The sequence below is a fragment of the Porites lutea genome, chromosome 11, assembly GCF_958299795.1.
Source record: "Porites lutea chromosome 11, jaPorLute2.1, whole genome shotgun sequence".
Lineage (NCBI taxonomy): Eukaryota > Metazoa > Cnidaria > Anthozoa > Scleractinia > Poritidae > Porites > Porites lutea.
The window spans coordinates 14,963,378-14,990,143 of record NC_133211.1 but is presented as its reverse complement, the minus strand read 5'-3'; the positions used below and the strand labels follow the sequence as shown (position 1 = coordinate 14,990,143).

The following is a 26,766-nucleotide window of genomic DNA, read 5'->3' as shown; positions in this document are numbered from 1 at the left end:
TGGTTACAAACCTAGCTTCTGCAAAGCGAAATGGAAGGCTTTAAATTGAAAAAAAATGGTTAATGTAATTCTATATTAAATGGATTGGAGGCTTTCGAAATGTTAGTTTGAAAACATTTTTATTTAAAGGTACTATGCGTTACAGTTCGACTGTAGGGTTGTCAGATACATCATTCTTCTTACAAAGTAGGAAATGTCTTAAAGGGTGCCATAATAAGAACCTATCATTAACCTCTAGAGACTATATACAACACAATATTCTTCTCAGCAATGTATTAGAAATATCTAGGTTGGGTTCTGAAGTTTTCCATACAAGTTGCTTTAAAATCTGAAAAAGTTGCTCTCAACACAAGCAGACCACCTTCTGTTCTTGGGCCGAACAGAGGGAGATCTGCCCATGCTCTCAAAAATTGTTTGTAACCAAATATTGACTGGATCATATTCGAACTACTTTTATTTTCATTTCAGTCTTACTTATTATTATTCCATTTAAACTCATTCCTTCATTTACTTTCATGAGAGATCATACTGTCGAAAGTGCCGGTTAGAGTGCTATTAATTGATTTACCTGTCGTCGTTAAGAGAGCTTACATTAGCTTGTTAAAAACCTATACAAATGGATCAACTCCTAGCTATAGTGTAAAACTAGTGATTTTCAACATTTGTCTCCATCCTCTACGCTATATATGCACATTTGCACTATCATATATTGCCAAGAAAAATAACTTTTGCGTATCTCGGACTACGTACCACAGTCAAGCCTCGCTGTCGATCTGACAGCTCCCCAGCGAAAACGGATTCATGGAGATATTCGCTCCTGTGTTGGTATTCATTTTCCTCGACTGTCCATAAAGTAGAAACTCCCCTAAGACGGACACTTAAGTGAAGTTCAAAACGTCGAGAGCTTGCTTATGCGTTAACTACCAAACTTGTAGTTAAGGTGGCTAGATTGGTCAAGTTTTTGAATGGATCGTTCCTTAGACTAAACTAAACAACGTCAGTCACCAAAATTACTTTAATTAAGTTATTGTATGTTAGGTTATTATTATTATTACGGGCGTAGCTACCAGTATGCACGGTGCGCACGTGCGTACCTGATCACGAAAGCCAGTCGAGTGTAAAAAAAATCGAATAAACTGGTTAAAAGATTACATCAACGTAGAGTGCTTTTGTCAGTCAAAGACAATGTGGCAAACAAACAAATCAGTCAATTGTAAATAAAAGACTGAGATACTTAACCACTAAAGCGATTGATGATAAACCCAAAAAGTCGTCAAAGAAATCTGCGACTTACTAATGTCATTTCATAGACAGTAAAAACGCTTTGGCTTGTAGTTTAACCTCACCTTTCATCAAGGGGTAATAAATTTGGGACTTAGGGAAGGGAGCTGGGAAATTTGAAAACTGAATTTTGTGTACCTCTGGAGAGAATCCTGGCTGGCTACGCCCCTGCCTGTCTAAGTTATACTACAACGCCTACTTTCCAACTCCTGAAATTACCGTTGTTTAAATCAATAGATGGCCGCCAGTGCAAAGCTGTGATGTCCTCACTTCAGGCATGTCCTAAGATTGCCTCAACTTTTGGCTTGGTTTTAATCTGACTTTTCTTGGTGCGGACAGAACTGATGACTTTCTACTTCCATTGGCTTCTATTAAGAGCCTGCAAATAACAATAAACAGTATAAATAATTCAGTCTCAAAAATGACTTCAGGTTAGACTGAGAGCAGTCTATTTTTTTTCTTCAAAATTAATCCTCGCGTAACCTATGCACCCGGGCAGCGAGCTTTGAATCCGTGAGCAGCAATAAACGTCGTTGTTTGCAAACGTGCTAACTTGGATGAGAACTCGGTGTGTAGTGAGAGAAAAGGCGTAACTGTAGAGAGGGCTTATACTGTCATGTATAATGATTATTAATTAGTGATTATCGTGACAAAGTATTCCTTTTTTAAGCCATTGAGATGACTACAAAATCCCATATTTATATTCGCAGGTATAGAAATAGAATATATTGTGCGAATTTATCACAGAACGTTTTTCAGTGCAGCTGTTCTGGATTCGGAAACTCGGGTGAAGGATTTAGATCTGTAGGAAAAGAAAGGATTAAAATGTACTCCATCAGCGAAAAATTTCTATAAGTGAATCTTCCATATTGTCTAGCTTCATGTAGATACAGCTAGTGACTGGGTGATCCCCCGGGGAACCCCATATAAAAGTGACGGGGATGCTAGTCGGAAAATGGAACCTCTGAGGGAAACCAATGTCAGTGTGGCTCAAGCTTAAACTGACCCGCAAAGGAGACCATACTAAAACAAACATCGCGGCATTTTTTGTAAATGTCTTTATGCAGAACCCTAAGCGATACCTGAATAGGCAAATATAGTGACTCTTGGTCCCAAACACCCTAAATGAGACCAAACTCTACAATTTACACCCCTGCGGGAGACGACCAGCATCGCTGTCACTTGTTCATGGGAGTCCTCCGCGAGGGGTTATTGCACGAGCTACATATTAACGAAGAGTACTTACAGTTCTGTTTTGTTTTTTGAGCCCTTGTTACCAGGCTTTATCCAGTAAAACTTGGCAGGGCCGTGCTTTGACACAAATGATATCTCAGAGGCCATCCCGTTGATCATGCCTTTATGAAATGACTCATCTTTTAAATGAACTGCCCTATTTTCATCAGTTTTATTGTCCTTGTTATCGTGACTTCTATCCTTCATTAATCTGGGTACGTCTTGCTTTGAGACTGCATCTTCATCATCGACATCATCTTCCTCGTCCTCGTGGCTACTTTTGTGTAATTTATGTTTTTTACGTCCATGCCCATGGCTTATTTTTTCATCATCGCCATCATTATCACTATCATCATCATCATCATAGCTTTCATCGTCGTCGTCATTATCATGATCTTCGTGGACATCGTCCTTGTTGTCGTCATCTTCATCGTCGTAATTTTCTTTTTCTGACACGTCTTCTACATCCGGGATATCATCATTGTCTGAGTCATCTTTCGAGTCATCTTCATCATCGTCTTCTTTAAAGTGAACAGTAAAAGTGTATTAGTCCAATGGTCCTGCTAGCACCCAGCTCGTGTTTCACAAGCACTGATAAGATGACTGCACTTCGCACTCCCCCATGTAAGAGTTTTAACGTATTACTCTACTACTAGGTTATCTTATAGATGAAGGCGGTACTAGGCGCAAAAGGACTTCCCGGAAGAACTTCTGGGTGTGAGTTAATTGTCCAGTGGAGGTTCAGAGATGTTAGTTTGCATCAAACCGCCAAAGCTACCTTGTTCCGTCTATTATAATTATTGTTCAGTAGGTTTTTCTCTTTTTATTTGTCAACAAGAATTTGCAGTTGCTTATTTCTAACTTGAAGGAGGCTAGAGATCAAGGAGTGCCTTATTATTCGTTATTGATAAAACGTTATTTTGACGGAAAATGTAAGAATATTTCTTATAATCAAATTATAGAGTTGAACTTGCCAGAACAGGGTGCGTATTGATCAAATGTGTCTATAAATCGAGTGCACACCTAGGCATATTTGCCTCCGAATTAACAGTTTCAAACCGTTTCCAAAGCTGTTTTTCCAGCATTATATGTAATACAGAAAGACATTTTAGTTTCCTGTCCATTTTAATTCAATTTTATCGCTCGCTCTAGTCGACTTTATTTTGTGAACCAAATTGCACTGAAAGCTGTTTTACCGTCAGTTTTCATCACGCGATCAGGCGGAATAAAATGAGTCGATGATGACTTATGTAAAGCAACGGTTCGGGCCCAGTTTGATGTTTTATTCTTTTTCATCTTTGTACAACTTTGCCAGTGTATTAATGCTTGTTATTTACCTACGCATTCGTCCAGTATTCGTTCAGTATTGGTAATAAAGGTCGGTTTACACTGAGCGTCAGCGACACAATGAGCTGTCAAGTCAACTTTACATGCCTTTTCAAAGCATGGGTCGAAGCCGCATATCGTAGTGGCGGGTACTGTTAAGATGCCTGTTAGTTTAAAGAAGAAAGTCGCTGAGTGGTACAAAAATGATAATGAACTATGCTGGCAAAAAAGGTGGAGGGTTTACTTTGTGCCCGAGTACGGTAATAGCTGGGTACCAATCGGCCCAATACCTAGAACACTCTTTTTATGGTACCCACGCCCGACGCTCGTGTACAAAGTCGAGACCTTGTATACTATTTTCATACTCCTAACTTCCTTCTCACTCACGTTTCAAAATGGTGTCTGACAGGGTGATATGGAGCAAACACAGTTACATATCGGGCACCCACGGTGTGAGCACAACACCATTTTGTGCTATAGTACCCATGCAGGCACGAGTGAGTGGGCACTAAATGTAAACACAGCCTAATAGTTATTTAACATATCTTTTACCTCTGCAGTAAGCTCTTTCTCCGTCTGCACCAAAAAAGATAGGCTTGCACTTATAGGACACTACACAGCGCTCCGCTTCATTCGTGAAACAAGCAGATTTTTCACAGGGGTTGAAATGACAAACTTGTTCTGGAGGAACAGAAAGCACAACTGCATCTCCTGCAATAATGAAAAATGTATATTTTGTTTTGCCTAGTTCGTTAATCGATCTCTTCTAGGCGTAAGCCTTGAAGTGGAATTTCTGATCTACAACCAAACAGGGTTGACGAGAATGTAGTTTTTATTCATAAAAAATTTAAACCAATGCTCCATTTTATTTCAAAGAGTTGTCCAACCCGCGCGCCCAGCCGAAAATAAACAACATGAAAAGATAGATCTACGTGGCATCAGGAATTATGCTGCAAATAAAGACGTCCGGAAAGGCGGACCTTGCTACAGAATGTTTGGAAATACAACTTCTATATCTAGGTTCAAAGAACAAAATCTTAACAACCAGTCTGTCAAAATAAGTCATGACCAGAGTGTCCATAGAAAGTTTTAAACTCTTACCTTTGCATGACTCGATAATTCTTCCATTCGTGTTAAAGAAAACTGGTTTGCATTCGGAGTCGCTTACGCACATGGTTGTGGGAGTGGTTAAACATTTGGCCACCTTGCAAGGATGATAGCCGCACATTTCAACTGGGTCCTTCCGAATGAGGAAGTTCTCGTCTGAGGTTAAAAAGAAAAAAATCACTGGAATTCGCAATATACTTGTTAAATGAACGAAATTCCGCTCGATTTCCGCAACACTCCATAATTATCAATTAATCGCTAAAGGGCGCTCCAAACTACCAAAAAACTCTTAACAAGGGCCATCTAACGCCACTACTAAAAAAACAGTCACCTATCCACAAAGCCAACTAAAAAGGATCGCAAACTGCCAAAATAACGTCTCCACTAAGGCCGGCCATGCAAGTCCACCTCCAGTTAAAACTTACCACTCGTTCTATTCAAGGAGTATCCTCTTTTAGGATGAAGGTTGGGCTGCAGTATTTTACCCGTCAAGTGGTTTGGTGTTGGAGAAAAAATGTACACTCACCTGGACAACTGTGTTCGTTGCATCGTTTCCTTTGAACGCGTGGTCCGTGGCAGCCGTGTGAAGGTTTTCGACATCTGCGTCTTCTTTTTTTCACTCCGCCACCACACGAATGGGAGCATCTACTAAATGAAGACCACGGACCAAATCCCAGTGTTGCTGAAACAAGGGCCAACCGACAACTGGTTAGTAAACTATCGTTCAAAAATAATTCTCCATATGAAACCTATAGCTAGTAAAAAAATTCTAATGATGCGTCATGCCGCTTGAACTTATTCTTGTACCGTATGTGTAAACCAGGCCGTAGTAAACGTGACTTACATTTACAATGTTTCCTAGGGCATTTCATCTCCTGAACAAGTGGCCCTGCGCACGGTTTTCCCCCATTTGCTGGTGGTGGGTTGTTACACTTCCGTTTTCTTTTTCTTTTTGATTTCCCACAGTATCGACACACAGACCATGGGGACCACTCTGACAAACCACCGTCAACTGCAACGTATAGTGCGAATTAGTTTTTCAAAATCTTTACTCTCATTACACCTTTAAGTTGCGTTAGTCTAAGGGTGAGTGTATTTTTTCCATTTTTTAAATTGTGCTAAAGTATTGCCTTTTTATTATGATCTTCAGGTTTGGATCACAATGAAAATGAGTTTCAGGTGAGTGTAAAGATGTCACTGTATTTGTCGAATTGATCAGTTCTACTTATGTAAACATTAAGTTGAGACTGGTGTTTGTTAAAGCGAGCCCGGCCATTTGCCTACCCCCCAAATGAATTAATTTATATTAATTTGAGGGGTTGGCAGAAGGCCGGGCTCGCCTCAACAAACTCCAATCTTAAGTTAATGTTTACTTAAGTTGAACTGATCGATTCGCCAAATAAACTGACATTTTAATATATATGTCCGCTAAAACGTTAGTACCACACTAAAGCATGTAGCTCCGTAACTTTGTTAAACGTCACAAATTTCATTAAAGAAAAGCATTTATTACTGAAGAGTTCAGCTTACCAATAACAGAAAGTAATAAAAAGACAAAATCTTCGCAAACATGTTGTCTATCATATCTTACGTTTACCTGGACATTTCTGTGATGCGCATGGTCTTGCTTGCATCCTCTGACCCACGCAGTCTTTTCCATTACCCTGTGGGGGAGGATTAGTACAGTAACGCTGCCGGGTACTAACCGCGTTGGTATTGCAGGTTTTGCTACAAGCTGACCATGCTGTCCAACCAGTTAATCCTCCATCCACTGACGACAAAACACAAAGGGGTCATGTTCAACCATAAAAATGTCGGGTAGTAAGAACCTAATAGTTTTTGGCGCTTTAGGTCATACACGAAGAGTAAAGTCTGTTAGAAAGGGAGCGAATAACCTTCTGTTTCTTGTGGGTTTTTAATTTTATGTTTCAACGAAAAGATAATGTTGGCTTTTCTCGATCAGAAATTCCAGCTGAGACCAAGTTTCACGTAAATTAACTGATAAATACAGAAGTACTGAATTAAATTCTCGACTACAAGTCAGCTTCGCAACTTAGATTACAATTAGCATAGTTACATTCCTTTTCAACCAATTTCATTTCCTGTTTTGGAAGGTGAAGACGTACCTGGGCATTTGACCAACTGGCATGGCTTAGTCTGTTTGTACAGTCCCTGACAACCCGTCTTCACTTTGCAGGTTCGTTCACGTGACATCACAGCTTTGGGCGAACACGTGGCGGAACACTTTGACCAAGGCGACCAATCGGAATAGCCTGAATCTGAATATGAGTTAACCGCTGATGAATTTGATGCGGTGATTGGAGGCTGAGATGGTTGAGGATTTGAATTAGCTGCTATTGAGACTGGTTCGTTCAATGTATCTAATGTGTCACTTAAAGCTGTCAGAAAATGAGAAAATATTAGTGAAAGATAATGAATGGAAAGACGAACTGTGAACAAAACTGTAAGTAAGTCATTGCCTAGTAACTTTAAAGCGGAAGTATCATAATAATCTCCGACTTCTGGCTCTCCTGTAAGCGACCATCCGAAATGTGAAGATTTAGATGTCGCTTACAAGAATCGAACAACTGAGAGTCTGTTCCGAGAAGAATTCCAAACACATCTTCTGTTTGGAAAAAAATTATTGAAAGCAATTTCTTAGTACCAACGTGTGAAGTTCCATGTTGTACTAAAAATTGTTCGCATACTGTGATCAGTTTAGTATATACTGAAAACGTAGATGTCAGACCATGAGTCAAGTGGTTTCTTACCTCAAGAGGAAAGAAACGATGGAACATTACAGAACCTTGACCACAAAAAGTGGTCGCAGTTGTCTACGAGAACTTAACTACAGGGCTTGTAAGCGAAGATTCTGGTGCTTTTTATCGGCTAGGTATCGTTTATCGGAGGGGGTCGCACGTGGGGGTTCGACATTATGCTAGAATTAGGAAGGCAGGGCGATATAAACAAGCTAAACAAGAGAGACCCAAATCAATTCGGTCTCAAAGGCGGAAGCAAACTCAATTTGCCGACTATAACTTGACGTTATTTTTGCCCGACAGTTTCCATGTAGTACTCTAGTAAAGAGAATAACTACACTACAGTAATACTACTAGACTCGATGGAATACAAAACGTCGGACTTCTCCCTTCCAAGGGAGAAACCGATAAGCATTTATAGAAATCAAATTCTTCACTAAGGATGTTGTGATTGTTTTTCTCTGACAAATCCCCCCCTTCAGTAGAAAAGAGACGCTTCGTTTTTTCTTTTTTGGTCACTCACCTTTTATGAGGGTATTGTTAGGCCTGCCTACTGCTTGCTCAGGACATAAAGGGACATTACACGGCATCTTTTCAATATTCGAACCAATGCACAGCTTTCCACCATCTTCCATCAGAGAGAACGAACACGTCTTCTCGCGTTTGCGGTAAGAGCCACTACCACAAGTCTTAGAACATTCGGACCAAGGGCTCCAATCGAATTCATTCTTCAAAGAGACTGTCTCAAAAGTAACGGTATTAATGTCATTTTAAGGTTCGGTCAGTTTCCTCCAATCGCAATTTTTCTGATCAGTGGGTATCATTCAGTTTAGAGATGTATTTACATTCGGAGGAGCTAAACGTAGTGGCAGTGACAGAGAATATGTAAATACTTTCCTAACGTCTAAAATAGCCTGCGTAGCAGGCTCTCGCGCGCTCTATATAAAACTAACCAAAAAAAACTAACCGGTGCCTGCCACGAAGGCTATGTCTGAAAATGATATAATAACAGAATTGTACGGAGACCATTTTAGCATTTCGGGAACAAAACGTATGTTGAGGTAATTTTTTCACTCTCTTATCATGGGGAAAAAAGATTTCTTCGACCAAACATGTAGAACTCACCCTCGAAGGTTGCAGATGTTTTGAGGCTCAATTTATCCCCTCCCACAGTTTATCTCTTCCACACAGTAAAACAATTAATGGGAAAAAGAATATGGTTGCATCCTACTTGAGACAAATGAGAACCTGCCTGAAATAATTAAGTTCCAATTCCATCTTGCATAAATCGCAATTTAAATAGAAAATTACACTCACTGTTATGCGAGCTCTTTCCATTAATCCCTAAATCTTCACTCAAAGCGAGATCGTCAGGACATTTTGGAAGAAAACACGGTTTAACTTCTGATGTGGAGCCAGTGCAGCTCTGACTGCTCGAGTTAAAACAGGATCGTTTACGCACGCGCAGTACATTTGGACCACAGGTTTTTGAACAAGGAGACCACGGGCCCCACTCAGTGAATCCATCGGTAGAATTTCTTGTGGGTTTAACTACAAAACATAATGATCCAGGAAAATGGGTGTTGGCATTTGTTCAAGCATGCTTGTTAATAAAATACACAGATATTTATACAAAGATGTTGGGTGAGCCATGAAAAGTACCAATAGACAGAGCAGAGAGACAGGGTATTTCCCATCCTAGATAGAAAACGGATTTTTATAACAGTAATTTGAGCCATCCATATACAACGTCATCGATTTAGGAGCAAAAATGTTACCTGTTAGCTGTCTTAGGAGTAAAAGGGAGTTAAGCCCTTAGGAAATGCGAACCGTAATGGAGTTCTAACCTTTTCTTGAATTTACAACTTCGTAAAACACTTTGCTCGTATTATAAAAATCCAGTTTAGGGAGGCAAGGAGACTTCAGGCAGTGTTGCCTTTCCGCATATCTCCCCTCGCAGTCTTCTCCACCGTACCTCGGGGGAGGGTTGGTACAAGTTCTCTCGCGCTTCCGGTAAGAATCAGAACCACAAGTTTTGGAGCATTCAGACCAGTCACTCCATGGTGTAAACTGGCCGTCCACTTGAAATAAGAAAAAGTTAGGTCAAAAATGAGTCAATGACTGTGAAAACGAACCTTTAACTCATACACAAATAAGTTGCATCTGTGGGCTGGGCGAAGTAGGTGACCTTAACTATCTCCTCCTATTTCCACGAATCCCCCCGCAGGGCAAGGGATATTTTTCTATCTCAGAGATACCCAAAGGATCATATCAAAAGAAGGCACTATGAAGAGCGATGCTCATGCAGTAACAAACGTTGGAACCATCGACTAAAGATTTCAAGTCCAAAGGAAGAACGTTACCAAAATTACGTCAAAATTTACATTATTACTCTTTGCCGTTACTCCGTTGAGGCCTTGATATTGGAATGTATGCATGTTTTTTCAAAGTAATAGTCGCCAATAGGCACTTTTTCGTTAAAACCAATTACCTGGGCATCTTTGAATGCGACAGCGTCTGGTCTGTACTGTAGGTCCTAGACACGAACGGTCGACACCCATTGCATTATAACTGCTTAAACATGAACGCGTTCGCGTTCGAATTCCACGTCCACATGAAGCACTGCAACTCGTCCACTCACTCCAAGGTGTGAACCCCACATTCTCGTTACTAACTTGCAAGTGAATAGTGTTCCCACCATTTTCGTAGGTTTCCTGTGGTCCTCGTGGCATTGTCCTCATACCGGGTAGCATGTTTGGTCGAAGAGAGCCTGGTAAAAAGGCAGACCCGTGTGGTGGTCCCATAAACTCTTTAAACCCGAGCATGTTCGAAAAGTTAGGAGTACTTTGCTGCATGTTTAGAAGTGACTGCACATCTCCCATATCCTGCTCGACACTTGCCAATCCACTGTACCTGGAGGGAGTCCCCTCGTTGACGCTGGTTTTAGTTGGAGCGCTTTGCTGCTTGCTTGCCATCCCCTCGATTAAAGGCGTTGCAGAAAGAGTTTTGAAAATGATCCGTTTGTTTGTTTTTGACTTTTGCAAACCCGGCCAAACCTTCGTGGTCTTTGAGGCTGCTGTAGCTGTTAAAGAAAATGACTAGACGAGTTCCCCTTTTAACAATACAATTGATACCTCTCGTCCTTTGTCATAAAAACCATTTTAACAATTTTTAGCCATAATTATCACTTTTAAAGGGCTTAGGCCATGGCTCATTGATTCTCCATATTTAAGCCTCTCAAGTTATAAGTACAGTCCTGGACCTGGTGGATAATGCAATTGGTGGAATATTTGACCAGCGGAAAGCGTCATTCACTGGATACCCTAACATACACTATCAATACCACTTCTTAATATTCGTTCAAAATATTTTACTCCTATTTTCCTGTTCCTATTTCAGGATATAAACGGATGCTTTTCTTCCAGATACTCTTCAAAAAGTAGTGGTTTTCCTTTGAATGGTGTTTTTATGCTTATTTTTCCCTTCTTTGAGGCAATAATCTTGCTATTTTGATGAACTGAACTTTTTGCAATTTTCTTGCCAAAAGAACTGAGCCGACGTATCACTGTCTTTTCCTGGCGTCAGTCAGTCCGTGTTTCAGTTTACTAAACATTTATTTTTCCCAAATTTGGTCAATGCTCGCTGGTTATGAAGAAGTAGCCCTGAGGCTAAAGGCAATAAGGAAAGAAAGCAACTTTCGTGCTCTTAACCTACCGCATTTTAAGAAAAATTTTGAGATATCTTTTTCTAATTTTAAGAAAATTATTTACCAGAAGTATGTGGACATTCCTGGGATCTACAATATTCAACTTCAAATCTCCAACCGGAACAATCTTTCCCTCCGTAAGCTGGAGGAGGGTTCGTGCAAAGACGCATGCGCATGCGTACTGCTTTAGGACCGCAGGTCTCCGAGCATGCAGACCACTCCGTCCACTTGGTAAAGCCACCGTTAACTACGACAATCAAACAACACCAAATCGTCAATTATAAAAAGTAAAATGTTAGTTTTTAGTAAAATTGCCAACCTGCCCCTCCCTTACCCTGTGTTAACCCTAGCTTCTTGCTGAGGGTTAATTTTAGGTTAGGGGAGGGGAAGGTGGGCAGCTTCCCACCAACCCCTCCTGTAACCCACTGTTGATACTAAATTCTCAATTAAGGCAAAATGTTGGGTTAGGGGAGGGGTAGGTGTATGGGCTGTTTCCCAAGTTCGTCAATACAATTTAAAATGGCCTTTCAGTGCCCTTTCGAAGCCACTTGATAAAAATTTTCATTGCTCATTTCTCTTTGAGCAAGTTTAGCAAAATGCGTAACGAACGTTACCAATTTCCTCTTAATTGCCAAGTGCCTGTTCCACATGCAAGTAACATATCACGAGATTACGTCACTTATAAACTACAGCCAGTAGAAGAACGAGCATCTCAACGATTTCAGTATTGCTTTATTCAGTGTTAACAATTAATTCTTGATTTACTGCTTCAAGTCACAATCTTAGTCTGTAATATAAATCCATGATAGTTAATTCGTTGCTTAAGTGAGAGGGTACGGGATCTTTGAGTTTATTTCAGTGGAAAACCTTACTTGGGCAGTTTTTGGGGACATCGCAGGGTACCATCTGGTGGTTCCATCCTGGGCATTTTACAAAACTGTCTGATGATGATTTTTCAATGCAATATCTCGAGCGTGTCTTCATGCTCCCGTTCCCACAAGTCTTTGAACACTTTGACCATGCACTCCACATTAAGTTTGAATCTAAGCAAATGTAAATGACCACAGTCAGATGATACCTTTGTGATAAGAAAAGTTCTGCGCGATGTGATTAGCTTACTCTGAGAATTTTAATCCATCTAAACCATAACAAATCAAACAGGGGTTATTCTAGTAATTTAAGAAGGTATTGTTCAACACGTACCGATAAAAATCTTCAAAACTGAATTTAAATAATGTTGACCTGTCTGATATATTACAATAAACGAAGAATGACACCGATAAATATTAATCACGGAAGAACAGAGAAATCTGTAAAAGCTCAACTATTTATTAACCAGAAAGGACTGCAAACGAATATGCCGAAGAACAAAGTCTATTAAGACCTGACCAGCAAAAATAACAAGTACACATAACAAATTCTGAAGACAGAATACTGTATGTATGTTGGGACCGTAGATCTATCTTATAGATCTGATATAATGTAATTTTGCTTAGTTTTGTCCATGTTTTTGAGGTTGGCTTTGGTCAATCCTTTATATTTTCTTTGCGAGACAACAACTTGACACTTGGACTCTTGTCCTTTAGGATGTACGTGATATGGCGTGATTCTGTGGGTGTTGAGAGTTCTAGGTTAGAGCTTAAATCAGAGTGTACGGGGTTATTTTCCAACAGAGCTCCTTTCTCTGTCTGTTACGCCATACTGATGAGCTACAATGATAGCGAAACAGCTGTCTATGGTTTGAGTTCTCGGTGTCTTGCACAGTTAATTTTCACGTAGTACGATCAGCATGGCAGTGTTCTGTTTTCACAATTTAATATGTCTATTTATTAACACATTACTTTACCAATATTCTGTTTATTTTCTAAACGTTTTGACGTTTTGTGCTTAAAAAACGTTTTTATTGTTTGCTGACTGTAGATCTCACTCATTCTTTCTTCCATTTCAAATTTGCAGTCTTGAAAGTAATTGAAGAAAGAGTCAGTTCTTTGAGTTGTTCTTACCATTCTTGCTAAAATCACTTGCAATATTATTTACTATGTTCTTTTCCTTAGAACCGTGATCCGGAAGGTCTGCAATGGTTTCTATCGCTCCTTCCCTCGCAATGCCTGGCTTCTCATCAATAGACCTTTTAAATGTCCCCGCCATTGGCCTGAAAAGACTTTCCACTTCTTTTTCATCAGCGCTGTCAATCTTTTCCAACTCTTTTAAATCGTTTTGGTCACCGCTGTTCACACTTCGTAGCACTGATGCGAGCTGATTTTGGTCGTCAGTACCAAAATTTGTCAATTCCTTGTAATCAGAATTCAAGACTTTGCCTTCAGGGGTCAAATCACGAAAAACACTGTCTTTGATACTGTCTGCCGTGCGTTGTTTCATTGCATCAAATTCTTCATCCTGGCGACTAGAACTGTGAATAAACTCTCTCAGTCTCTCTTGACTTTTTTCAAGAGACCCGTCGTCACTACTATCGTCTTTCGGAAACACACTCTTGAATTGGTTTTGTAGAATGGTTCTTGAACTGATTGGCTCTTCCGGATGATCCATCATCTTGTTCAATACAGGATCATCCACTGCCTGCACTGCACCCAAGTAGGTCAAATCATGTTGTCTTTCTTGTATCAAGGCGCGAGACAACTGCTTCTCAAATTCAGGGCTTCGAAACGTACCATCGTTAAATTCAGTGCTGAATTCTCCCAAATCTCTTTTCTCTGGTAATATTTTCTTCCTTGAATGGAATGCCTTGTTGGGCTTCTTTCGATGTGCGCCTGTATGTCGTTTTACACCGATTTCGACACCTACTTTCTGAAACATGTTTTTAATTCTGCTTACATCGTCCCCTTGAACGGAATTTACATAATTCAGGTCACCTTCACTTTCTTTTCGCAGCGTTTCAAGGATTAAACCTTGAGCATCCAAGTGTCCTACATCATCCAATGATACAACGTCTCCATTAAGAAGTTTGTTCTCTTTCATGACAATAGGTTCGGCCATTGTGGCGTCGCTTAACTTACTACCGTGAGAAAGGGTACCCTTTTTCTGGAATTCCTTTTTACTTATTTCATTCCCCATTTTTTCCGGACTCCTTTTGACGTCTAATCGCCGCTGTGTGTTCCTGTAACCCTTGTAATCACCTTTACCTGCTGATTGTTTCTCATTTTTGAACGAACGCTCGAATGCATAACTAGGGTCTTGTTCGTCACATGGAAATGACTCCAATCCTTTGACATTTCTTTGATCTCCTTCGTAGTCCTTCAAGATAACTTTTGAAATATCTTCCTGCACTTTTGGACTCAGATCTCGTAATTGTTCCAAGTCACTGTTAAGCACGTCCGTGTGGCCCTCCCAGGACTCCAGATCTCTTCTAACGTTTGAGTTATCTTTGGCCTTTTTTCTTTTATGGACTGACGACAAAATATGGGATACCTTTCCTTTTCTAGATGGCGTAACATTTTTTCTTTCTTGTATTGCTTTAGAGGCAATTCTATTTTGACTAAGCTGTTTCCTTTCCGTTTTTAGTCTCTTCACTTTTAGCGGTTTATCCATAAATTGTAATAGTGACCTTTCCTTCTTTTTTTGTTCTTCGTCGTTTGGCTTGACCTCGTAGTAAGCCACTGTCTCAGGTGACAACTCTTGAACGTTACCAGACGTTTCTGCTTCAGCTCTGTTTGAACCATGAGCCAAGTGTTTTTCAATCTCTTTCATTTCATTTGCTGTCAATCCAAATATAACAGAAGTTGGACTTATCTCGGAGTCACGAGTCCCTGGTTGACTGCGTGACTTTGTCGGTTTGACTGCCAAGGAATCGCTAAGCTGTAGCTTTCTGGGGAGGTTTAATTTCCTCAGGAACGAAGGCAACTGCTTTAAATTTGCTTTTCTTCTATATTTCCTCTCCTTGTGTTTGGAAGAATACGTTTTCGCTATTTTCTCTTTCTTTTTTAACTGTGCCAAGTGGTCTGGTAATGAGTTCATTCCATATGGTGTCATAAACTCTTCTTCGTCGCCTTCATTTATTGCTTCCTTCTGATTATTTCCGTCATTGTGTAAATCATAACTAAATGACGAGGACGGTTTATTCGTGCCAGTTAAGCTGTCAAAATTAACAAGGCTGCGCATAGGGGCAAGATCTACGGCTGAAATATCGGAGACAGTTTTAGGACTTAAGAGCATCTGATCCTCAAGGTTGGATTCCACCGGTGTTTCATACTTGTCGCTTTGCAGCCTCTCAAAAGGTGAACTAGTTGATTCAGAAATGGTTTCCATATTTCCATTTCTCCCGTCAGGACTAACGAAGACAGGGTTGGTTTGATGCTGAACGTCCGCTTGTTGGACAGAAGCCATAATTTTCGAATTCTGTTTTTCCTCTTCCTTAATCAAACTGTTATCTCGCGCAAACGACTCGGCAACTTCGGCTTTTCCAAGTCGATTATCTAGAAGTTGACCTGTAACGTAATTTGCTTCCCCGGTATCTAAATCTGAAACTGTTGTTTTAGGTTTGGGTAAGACTTGTCCCACAATGTGACCAACATCGTTTATTTGGTGTTCAAGATAACTTGCTTCTTTTTCATCTTCCTCTTGCATACCATTGTATGGGCTGGCTGCAGAAACCGAGAACTGTCTATTCACCATGGAGTCCCCCATCATATTTAGCTGTAAATATTTGGCTTCATCAGGATCTAACTTGGTGATGTTATTGAAAAGAAAACGGCCATCTATTTCTTGATTTTGATATTCTTGTGAAGGGACGTTATTTGTCATTGATCCCAGCATTGTTTCATCATTTAATTTTTTATCCTCAGCAGATTCCTCTTTAGCATTTTCTCCCACTTGCTCATTGCTTCCTTCGTAGGCGACGGTCTTACTTGCGCTTGATGTTTGAAGTTGTTTGCCACCCATACTTTGTTTTTCCTCCATAATTCCCTGAAGAGGAATAGTATTGTTTAGGTTGGAAACCAGTGCGTTTCCGTATGGTGTCAAAAGTTGCCCTTTATCTAAAACCTGTTCTTTGCTGGCTTCAGTGGAATTTTGGCCTTTAAGTCGCCCGACCTTGTCGAATTCAAGTAAAGGCCGATGACTTAAATTGAAACTATGTCTTATAACTCCAATATGGCCTGCCTGATGTATAGGTTTCTTTGCTATCTCGTCTTGTGTGCCTGGTTTAGCGCTGTCTTGGACTTTTTGACCGGCAACATCCAGTTTCGAAGAAGAAGCGGGTGTGCTACTGTTCAATTCCTTTGCCACCTTAGATGTGTTCATTACAGTAAATGTAAACGTTTTATTAGTAATGCCCAAAGTATGTGCAGGTTCCTCCATATGGTTTGCACCATGAGAACTATACGAAAATCCGTCACCCGGCTTTCTTATGGGCTCACCGTTGACGTTCGTCTGCAGCAAAGTATCAGTTGATTTAACTTTTGTCGAGTCAACTTTCGGAAGAACTTTCAAGGAGTTGTTTGAGGCTTGTCCAAAATCAAGATGTGAAATTTTATCACTTTGCTTTAAAAGAGCCAGTGCTATTGCGTTTGCCCAAATGTTCTTTACTGTTGGGTGTTTAGCTAGTTGCATTGAAACAAACCTGCTCCCCTCGTCACCAAGACGCTCTATGACATTTTCGATAAGTTCTGGAAGCTGAGCGTTTGCCGACCCTTGCATAGAATTGTCAAGTCTTCCCTCAGATGATTGTGTGTTATTGAAAGCCTTCTGATTATTTTCAGTAAGTTTATCGTTTGAAATATTCCTTTCTCTTTTAATAAGAGTCGTTCCGGTATTGATGTTAGGCAATGAACTAGAAACAGCCATTTTTCCAACGAAAGTTGAATTACTTGCAGGAATCTTTCCCCAATTATGATTTTTCGTGAAATTTTGTCCATTATCAGCTGAATTATCAATTTTGTTTGTTGCGCTTGTTATTTTATATGGAGCTTTCCGCGATGAATTTTGCCCACTGGCTTCTTGGCTGAATAAATATGAAACTTTAGCGAGTGGGTCTTTCAGTAATTGCTCTTTAACTGGCCGAACGTTCTTGTGTAAATTTTGCTTTTCTGAAGAGGTCAGTTTCTGGGTCAAACTTGCGTTTTCGAGTTTTATCTCTTTATTTTCTAGAGTAGTAGGGCCAAGAAGAATATCCCCTCCAGAGTCATCCTTTTCAACATGGAAGCTATAATTCTTGGCCTCTTGATTTTCCAGTTCACCATAAACGTTTTCTTCAAGTGCTGAAGGTGTCAATACATCTACCTCGGGACTTGCGTCAACATATCCTTTATTATCGGCATCGTTCCCTTGAAAGTTATTCTCCTTGGATTCGGTGTCTTTCAATACCCCAACAAAATGATTGTCACTCAAGGGACTATTCTGTATCAGGATAGACTTGGCAGCCTTTATCGCTTTCCTGTTACCTCTTCTTACGTTTTTCTGGATCCTTTTCACATCTTGATCGTCCGTCACAGCTATCAAGGGCTTTCCTAAAGTGATGCCTGTATATGTGATAATAAATGATAGATATATGCAAAAATCAAAATATTCATGGTGACATTGTTAATCTCGTTTCTCAAAGAAATATAAGATCTATCTACAACAAAACTTTAAAACACGCACGTCCTGCTAGTGCACTAAGTTTACACCCTCCTAAAACCCGAGTCAGAGCCACGTCACATTTCTTATAAAGAATTTTCACTTCCTTTTCTTCACTTTTCCTGCCCTCCAAAAATGATGTAAACTCACATTGTGTCTAGTTTATATTAAACTTAGTGAAATGTAGGCATTTTGTAGCTCTAGTTTCTTGACTCAGCATGAGTACTGAAGTTAGTAAAAACACCAAGCACAAGACCCTGTAATAAGGCTGGCGTATTTCAGGTTGTCTTATATTCACATATATAAAGGTATTTCAAAATTTTGCTAACAGCAAACCACTCTAGTAAGTAACTATTGTTATTATATGGCTGAGTCTGTTTTCGCCATGCGATTGGTCAATTCGCGGTCCGTAACTTGCTATACGGACCAAAATTTTTAAAGAAAATGCTCATTTCGGAGGTCTAAATCTCTTTACCTCGGAAAAAATGTTAAAATAAAGTTATAAGACGCCTGTCAACCTTAAGGACTTGGATGTTGAGTTTGGCCTTCAACATTTTAACTCTGTTTATTTGTGAACGAAGGCGATGAAGAATAAACTAACTCGTAATCGTATCGAAGAGGATTCTAGTCAGTGTTTGAAAATTTTATCGTAGTACACAGTTGAGAAGACGAAAATCGACTGGCAGAGATTCGAGATGTTTTGCCTAAGAGGAAATGAGTAATTCCTTCAACAAATATGATAACAAACATACCTGCACCAATCATCTTGACAAGCTTCTTTGTCATTTGCAGTGTTTTTTCAAAGACCAACGAAAGAAAGTTCGAGCAAATTCGAGCCAGACACAATAATGTCCAGTTTTCAAAAGACTCCAGCGTCACATTAACGAGTGAATACTTACAGTGCTCTTAGTTTACACCGAATAAACTTTGAAATATGTATGTAAACGCTGAGGACTGGGATGTTGACTTTGCCTTTCCAAATTTTAACGTAGCTTTGTTTTAATGAGAACGAAGCTGTTGTAGAAACTGAATCGTAACCTTACAAAGGAAGAGAATTCTAGTCCGTGTTTGAAAATTTTAACGCAGATCACATTTGAAGACGAGAATGAACTGGCAGAAAGAGAGGTTTTCCCAAAAACAATTAACGAGCGAATCCTTCGACAATGACAACAAACTAACCTTAAAAAGCTTCCTTGCCTTTTGAAGTGTTTTCTCACAAGGAGGAAAGATGGAAAAAACTTCTAAACAGACACATTGTCCGGTTTCCAAAATGCTCCAGCGTTACATTAAAGAGCTAAAACTTACAGTGCTCTTAGTTTTGACCGAATAAACCTTTTTAACATGGCGAGTTTGTTTTTACTTTCTCGGAAAGCCTTTGTTATGTGCTACTGTTTTCGTGCGCCAATAAAAACTTTCTTTTTTGACAGCTGTCAAATGACTGTCAAATCGTGCGTCCTGCACTTGTTTCCGGTCCCCCGAACAGGAAGAAGCCATATAAAATCGATGGGAAAAAACTCGGTCCGTAATTTACAGTACGGACCGAAAACTCGGCTAATAAGAGGTATTTATATCAGTCTGAATATCGAATGCGATGATTAATAAGCCTGGTACTCTTCCTTTACGGGTCTAGCCAAGATTTTTCCAGACGTGCGCGCAATTTTTCAATCCATCCATTTTCCTAAGTATGGTTTCTCACACCACTTCTATTTGTGAAGGCTGAACAGATTGATCACAATTAAAGTTAAGAATATACTTCAAACTCACCAGAACTCCCTGGTTCAACAAGGGAAACACATGTCGCGTATGTCAAAAACCAAGTGAATTCGATAATTGCAAATGCTGTCCTCCACATTGTCATTTATCAACAAATTCCATGGCAAGCTGAAACTAAGAACAAAAATTTGCGCTTAAATGACCAAAATGATTTAAGTCCCTTGAGATATATCATCATAAACTTGAAATCCTTTTTTGTGTCATGCGGTGATCTCTAAGTAGGTGTTTCACTGACTCAGGTCGGACTCGGCCACTTTTTGTTGTAGCAATTCATATATTGTATATAACTATTAGCTCAGTTCCTCTATCGAAATAAGAGGCAGTAGATTAAATCGGAAAGTGTAGTTAACTACAGTTTCTTGGTAAGTTCTTGCCTGTTGTTTATGGCACTGCGAATGTGTTTTATAGTTAAAAATACTTAGTTTTCATTCCTACAAGACAATAAATAACATTTTCTAAAAGTTTAGCTGTTCTTCATTGAAGATGTCAAAAATCATAGAAATCGGTCAAATCTTTCCAGTTGAAAAACGTAGCTAACGCGGTACGTGATAAATAGGTTCGGGTCTAGGCCTTAAGTAGTGCTTTCGTCTACTACTCTGAGTTCGCGATGTTTTTCTTTTTAGACAGATCAACATTGTTTGTACATCACCTCTGACAACGAGATATGAATTTAAAAATGGTAGTGAAACGATATGGTTTTCTGTTTTGAGAACACTGAGTGAGCTGACTCAAGATAGGTCATGTTTTTGCGGTCTTGCAATACGTGTGGTACAAACCTTTGCGGCGTCAATATGAGCTGCCGGTGCAGGCACTAAATGACTTCTTGAAATGACACTTTTTTTAGAGGATATTGTTTTTTTTTTTCTGTTATAGTTCTACCAAACAATATTGACGTGTTTTAAGCCCCGTTTCTACTAAATAATTTTGCTTTATTACTTTTGAAAAAGATGTCATTGCAATTAGAAAATTTTGTTGTTAAAATCTGACTTATATGGAGAGGATGCAGGTCTTTCGATAGTCGGGGAGAGTTTACCTGTTTTTGAAGATCAAGTACCGACAAGTACCCCAACGGTTATGTCAGTTATTTCATTAGCACCGCGGCTGGGATGTTTTTGTGAACATTTTTAACAATGATTAATACTTGGCACAGTGTGATAACTAAACTTCGCAATCTCACATTGTTATATCACTAAACAAAAAAAATAAATTGTAAGTATATGTAACGTACTGTTTAGTTGAACATTACCTGAAATTCCTCTTATGTATATGTCATCCTCGTAGACTCAGCAAACTTCAAATAAGTGATCTTTTCGGATTCCTAAGGACGCCTAGAATCCTATTGATATGACTTAGGTGAAAATAATCAGCTTTTTCTCAAGTTTAAGATTTTTTTTACGACATTAAGTTCTTTCCTTCTTTCCAACTTGTTAATGATTTAAGCTCTCTCTTGTGATCAAGTGTTGTAGATTACACCAGAGGTCAGGTTCAACCAATCAAAACAAAGGTAGCGCGACAGGCGGCTTGTAAATTCATTCATGATTAAGCGCATCAGTGAAGTGACCCACCGCTACCTGTTTTTCTTGGCTCGGAGTGAAATTGGGTCTTATTTATTCAGAGAATACGTTACCTTTACTCCGAGTTTTCATTACTTTAGCTAGTAGAGTTGAAGTACAAGCGTGTTCTAAGGGCAAAAGCGAGCCGTCTTCGGGATAATTTAGACTCAACTACACAAACTACTACTAAAAAAGATTGAGTATAGATTGAGATTGAGATCTCCTCAGACTTCATACACTTCTCCGTTGCTTAAAAACCAGTGAGAAGATTTTTGGAACAAGTAGGTCTGAAAACTCAACCTCAGCGGTCCACACTGAGTTTAATGGTTCAGTCAGTGATTATTTCTTTGTTTAAATCTTAGATGAGTCTACAAATTCTAATTGGCCATATTCAGTGAAAAAGTGAAGTACACGGAATCTGACTACAAAGCTTTTTCTATCTTGAATGGCAGGTGACTCTAATAACGTCGCGTCGGCAACGAAAGATCCGGCGCAGGGAGCAAATGGCACTCAATACTGCACGTAAACCCGGCGAAGCACCGATCAAGACTAGGAAATGAGTTGCAAAGACAAGACTCTTCGTGTGTGCTTATTGAATTTAAGAACAAATCTATTCCCAAGCCTGATGTTGCACGAATTTCAACTAGTCAAACTTTTGGTAATGCGTATTCTGGTTGCTGGCACAGAATGTTATAAGGGCGCCATGAACCCTTGTGTGTTCTGCAGCACGACCGTGTAAAGGTAAGGTAAAACGGGTAACAAAAAACGCGTAACTTATTTTGGAGCCCAGTAATGTTGCAAAACAAATTTACTGTAGCTTAACGAATTTATTAGTTCAGCTGATCGGAGATAAATCAAACTTTTTGTAGCCATGAGCAGAGAAAAAAACCACAAAATACCTGATTAGGGAGTTTAAGCAAGGCAATTTTCAGCGGATGCACGCCAACCGGAAGTGAGGTATTTTTCACTGATTTAAAAGCACCTTGACGCTACCAAATTTGTATTTCTAAGTGTCTTTACTACTATAGAGACAAACTGTCAAAAAACTGGGCAAAAAGCCCGTCCAAAAATGAAAATAAAAAGACCACTTCCGGTTGACGTGCGTCGATCAAAAACGTCTTTGCTCACTATTTGCTTTTGTCTACGGACACTGCATTGTCCCTGCTTTACTTTCCCGTGTGTTCACTGTGATTTCACTGCCCGGGGAGGGTAATATTTATAATGGCCTAAGAGGGGGGACGTAAGGGGGGTCCGAAAACCGCACAGAAATACGCCAAAAAACCGAAAACCGCGTCGGATTTTTTCCCGAATACCGAAACCGCGCTTACATGTAGGCCACAATATGAAAGCTAACGTCAGCAAGACTTGTGATATATTCTGATAACATTGTGCGTTAGTATTAAACATACCATTATAACGCTAACGATATATTCTACTACACTATTATACTCTATTTACTAAGTATGCTGGTCATGTACTTGAACGAGTATTCATATCTCCCTTGACTTTGAAAAACTCTGTAATGATCCTGTACGTCTTACATTGGGTGCCTGATTACTTTGGACGACCCTGTGCTAGTTGTGGAACGCGGAATAAATGTTTCTTCTGGAATTGTGACCTTCTTGTCTCGTAAAGAGTTCACGTTCAGTGGAGAAGACGATTTTTAAAACGTACAGCTCTTCTGAAATTCTCCCCTTCCTTTCCTTCTTCATAGAAAATTGCCAGGCAATTAATTACTACGTCCTCTTCGCTTTCAGTTGCGACCTCGACGACCTTAGTCGCCATTGTCGCGCATTGAATCAAAGCAACGAGAACACGAGGCTGTACGGCTGTACGAGCTAACATCCGGCATGAAATTTCACGAAGTCGACGCATCATTGGCCAAAACGGTTAATCACATTAAGTATTAACTGGAAAAGGCCGTAATTGCAAACCACAGAGTTAAATTGTAAGCAGATATAATGAACCCTGATGTGTTGTAAAACAAAACACTTGGCTCACGCTTGCAAAACAACCGGATGCCGACCGTTCTAAAGAGTGTTATCACCGCAGACACTTTTTTTTTCACCGAAAACCGCGACTTACAGGTTGTAATAACCGCAAACCGCTTAGTGTTTTGAAACCGCAATACCGCGAGTTGAAATAAAAATTACCGCAAAACCGCATCACCGCAAACCCTTACGCCCCCCTCCCTAAGCGGGGAGGCTCCGCCCGAAAGAAGTGCCTTTTTCAGACTTCAGGTATGTGAAAGGGTAGGGAAATCCGTCATTTCGGTCTGAAAAAGGGAAAAAATGTCTAACAGATGTATTTTATAGCAGTGGAAACTGAAAGCGAGAAAACGTTCTGGTTTTGTGATTTATTCATATTTTAAAGTCAGCGCATTTACAGTAGTTAAAACGGATGCAAAGCTCTAGGCTACGTATATGAAATGGGTGCCATTAGTCAATAGAAGATCGGTATACCTTTTCTTTCCAGAATGGTGTATAATAGTGTAAAGGGGTTGGCCCTCGGGGCGGAGCCTACCAGTGAGAATAGAACTTTGTAGCTTACTTCTTCATAATAAGGACAATCGGTATGAATTAAAACATTGAATAATGCACACAGACCTTCCAATTAGTCACCAATGATCGAATTTTTGACCAAAATCATGGGTTGACTTCTTTGAAAACTGAAAATTTTTCGACAGTGTTGAAATGACATTTTTATAGCCTAAAAAGGCTTTCGTTTCTATCTAAAACGTAAGAAAACAACATATCTAGTGCTTTTTTAAGCACAAGAAATTTTATTTAGGCCTATTTTAAAGAAAAACAAACTTAGAAGACATTTCAAATTTTTTGACCAAGATCATGGGTTAATTCCTTTGTAAACTACGCAATTTTTATAGTCTAGAAAGCCTTGTTTTAAATCTAGAATGTTATTAAACAACTTCTTTAGGCCTATTTAAAACTCGGAAGAAAGTTGTAATTTTTTAACCAAAATCATGGGTTAATTCCTTGTAACACAGCAAATTTCTCGACTATGTTGAAATGACACTTTTCTGGTCCATAAAGCCTTGCTTTCTTTCTAGAAAGCTTCCTTTTTATCTAGACCATAAGTGAACAATATATCTAGGCTTCTTTTAAAGAAAACTAAAATCAAAAAATATTTCAAATTTTTGACAAAAATCATAGGTTAAACCCTTTGGAAAATACAAATGTTTCGACTATTATGTTAAAAGGGAATTTTTATGGTCTAGAAAGCCTTGTATTCAATCAAGAAAATTTATCGATCATCTTATCTAGGCCTCTTTGGAAAATGCAAATGTTTCAACTATGTTAATTATGTTAAAATAGCATTTTATAGTCTAGTGAAAGCCATGTCTTCCATCTAGAAAAACATCAAACATCATTAGCTATCATTACCAGGTTTATTTTAAAGAAAAACAAACTTAAATGACATTTTAATATCCTAAAATACCTCCTTTTTGTCTAGAACATACGTAAACAGTATATCTAGGCCTCTTTTAATGATAAAAAAAATGCAAGGAGTTTCAAATATTTGACCAAAATTACGGATTAACCCATTTGAAAAACTGAAAATCGTTGTCTAGAATGCCTTGTTTTCAGAACATTATCAATCGTCTTATGTCGACCTGTTTATAAAAAAACAAACTTAACAAAAATTTCAAATTTTTTAACCCAGATCATGGATTTATTCCTTATAGCAATCTCTCTTGTAGAAATCCATATTTCTCGACTAGGTTGAAATGACGCTTTTGTGGTCCATAAAGCCTTGGTTTCTTCCTAAAAAGCCCCCCTTCTATGTAGATCATAAGTAAACAATATATCTAGGCCTATTTCAACGTAAAAAAAATTGCAAGGAGTTTCAAATATTTGACCAAAATAATGGATTAACCCATTTGAAAAACTGAAAATCTTTCGACTATGTTAAAAAGAAATTTTTATAGTGTAGAAAGCCCTGTTTTGAGAACATTATCAATCGTCTTATATAGACTAACTTTGTAACTTTGTAACTTTATTTGGTTTACCACAAAATACAAATAACGATAAAACAAGACAGTTACACAAAAGCAAATGAAAGTGGCGAGGAAGCCCAAAAAGAAACCATGAGGCTTATAGACATTTGGCTCCCTCAGAGTAAAAATAAAGTTAACAGTAACGGTAAGGCCAGGATCGAAAGCAAAATACAATGAAGGTAAGTATAAATTAACTAATTACATAGACTGAGTTGACAAAATATAAGGTATGGTACAAGTAACAATAAGTATAAAAATAATATCAGACATGTGAAGAAATATAACTAATTACTACAAGATTTATAACTAATAATTCATATATAATTTTTTTTTCAATTTCGTTTGAATACGTGGAGAGAATTAGATTCTTTAATATCATTTTTTATAGTGTTATAATAAGTAGGTCCTTGGAAACTGACAGAAAATTTACGAAGGTTTGTTCTACAAGAAGGAAGGTGAAAATCGTTCGCGTGTCTAGTGGCATAGCTATGGACTTGTTTGTTTAAAGAAAAATAATTGTTGAACTTTGAAGGCAAAAGAGAATGGTTAAGAGAAAACATAAGTTTACCTAATTCTAGCTGTCTAATATCGGAAAGTTTTCGTAGCTCTAATTCTTTGAAAATAGGGTCTGAATGAGAATCGAAAGTTGATTTAGAAATAATTCTGATAACTCGCTTTTGCAAAGAGACAAGACGGCGAAGATTGGTTTTGTACGTAGATCCCCAGACAATAATACAATAATGAAGATAAGGATAAACTAAACAATAATAAAGAGTTTTTAGACACGGTTTAGGTAGAAAAAATCTTGCTCTATTAATGACACCTATTGATTTCGAGATTTTACGAGCTACTTGAGAAATGTGCGGTTTCCAAGACAGATGTTCATCAAGGACTACACCGGGGAAGACCGTTTCCTTAACCTGTTCGATTCTCTGTTCGTTTATGCATACTTGCTTGGAAAATGATACCTTTTCTGTCTAGGCTTAAATAACATAAAGTTTGTTTTCTTTAGGTTTAGGGAGAGTTTCTTTACCTTAAACCAAGTGGATAATTTATTAAGTTCGGAATTGAGTGAGGCTGCCAGGTATTTATTTATTTATGGGACATAAATAAATTAGTATCATCAGCGAATAAAATCAGCTCGACGAGCGTCGATACGTTATTTAAATCATTAATATAGAGCAAGAAAAACAAGGGGCCCAAAATAGATCCCTGGGGGACACCACAGCAGATAGTTTGAGGAGAGGAGCATTGACCGTTAAATTGAACGAATTGCAACCTGTTGGAGAGGTAGCTTCTAACCCAGTCCAGAGCCACGCCACGTATACCATAGTGTTCGACTTTGTCAAGCAGAATATTATGATCGACGGTATCAAAGGCCTTAGAAAGATCAAGGAAAACGCCAACGGCATGTTCATTGCGATCAAGAGCAAGGGAGATTTT

General features: G+C 38.9%; 1 protein-coding gene across 1 annotated transcript; it reads right to left on the bottom strand.

Annotated features, from left to right (window-relative positions):
* Nucleotides 1-93: 93 nt before the first annotated feature.
* LOC140953248 (uncharacterized) lies at nucleotides 94-19,834 on the bottom strand. Its single transcript, XM_073402748.1, has 16 exons — nucleotides 19,747-19,834; nucleotides 13,416-17,885; nucleotides 12,285-12,455; nucleotides 11,477-11,659; nucleotides 10,198-10,788; nucleotides 9,554-9,787; nucleotides 9,024-9,257; nucleotides 8,230-8,445; nucleotides 7,074-7,346; nucleotides 6,545-6,718; nucleotides 5,792-5,959; nucleotides 5,474-5,629; nucleotides 4,942-5,103; nucleotides 4,393-4,551; nucleotides 2,528-3,035; nucleotides 94-1,660 (listed from the first exon to the last, which is right to left on the bottom strand). The coding sequence occupies exons 1-16, from the start codon at nucleotides 19,832-19,834 to the stop codon at nucleotides 1,564-1,566; spliced, it is 7,884 nt and encodes a 2,627-aa protein (XP_073258849.1). The 3' UTR covers nucleotides 94-1,563.
* Nucleotides 19,835-26,766: the final 6,932 nt, after the last annotated feature.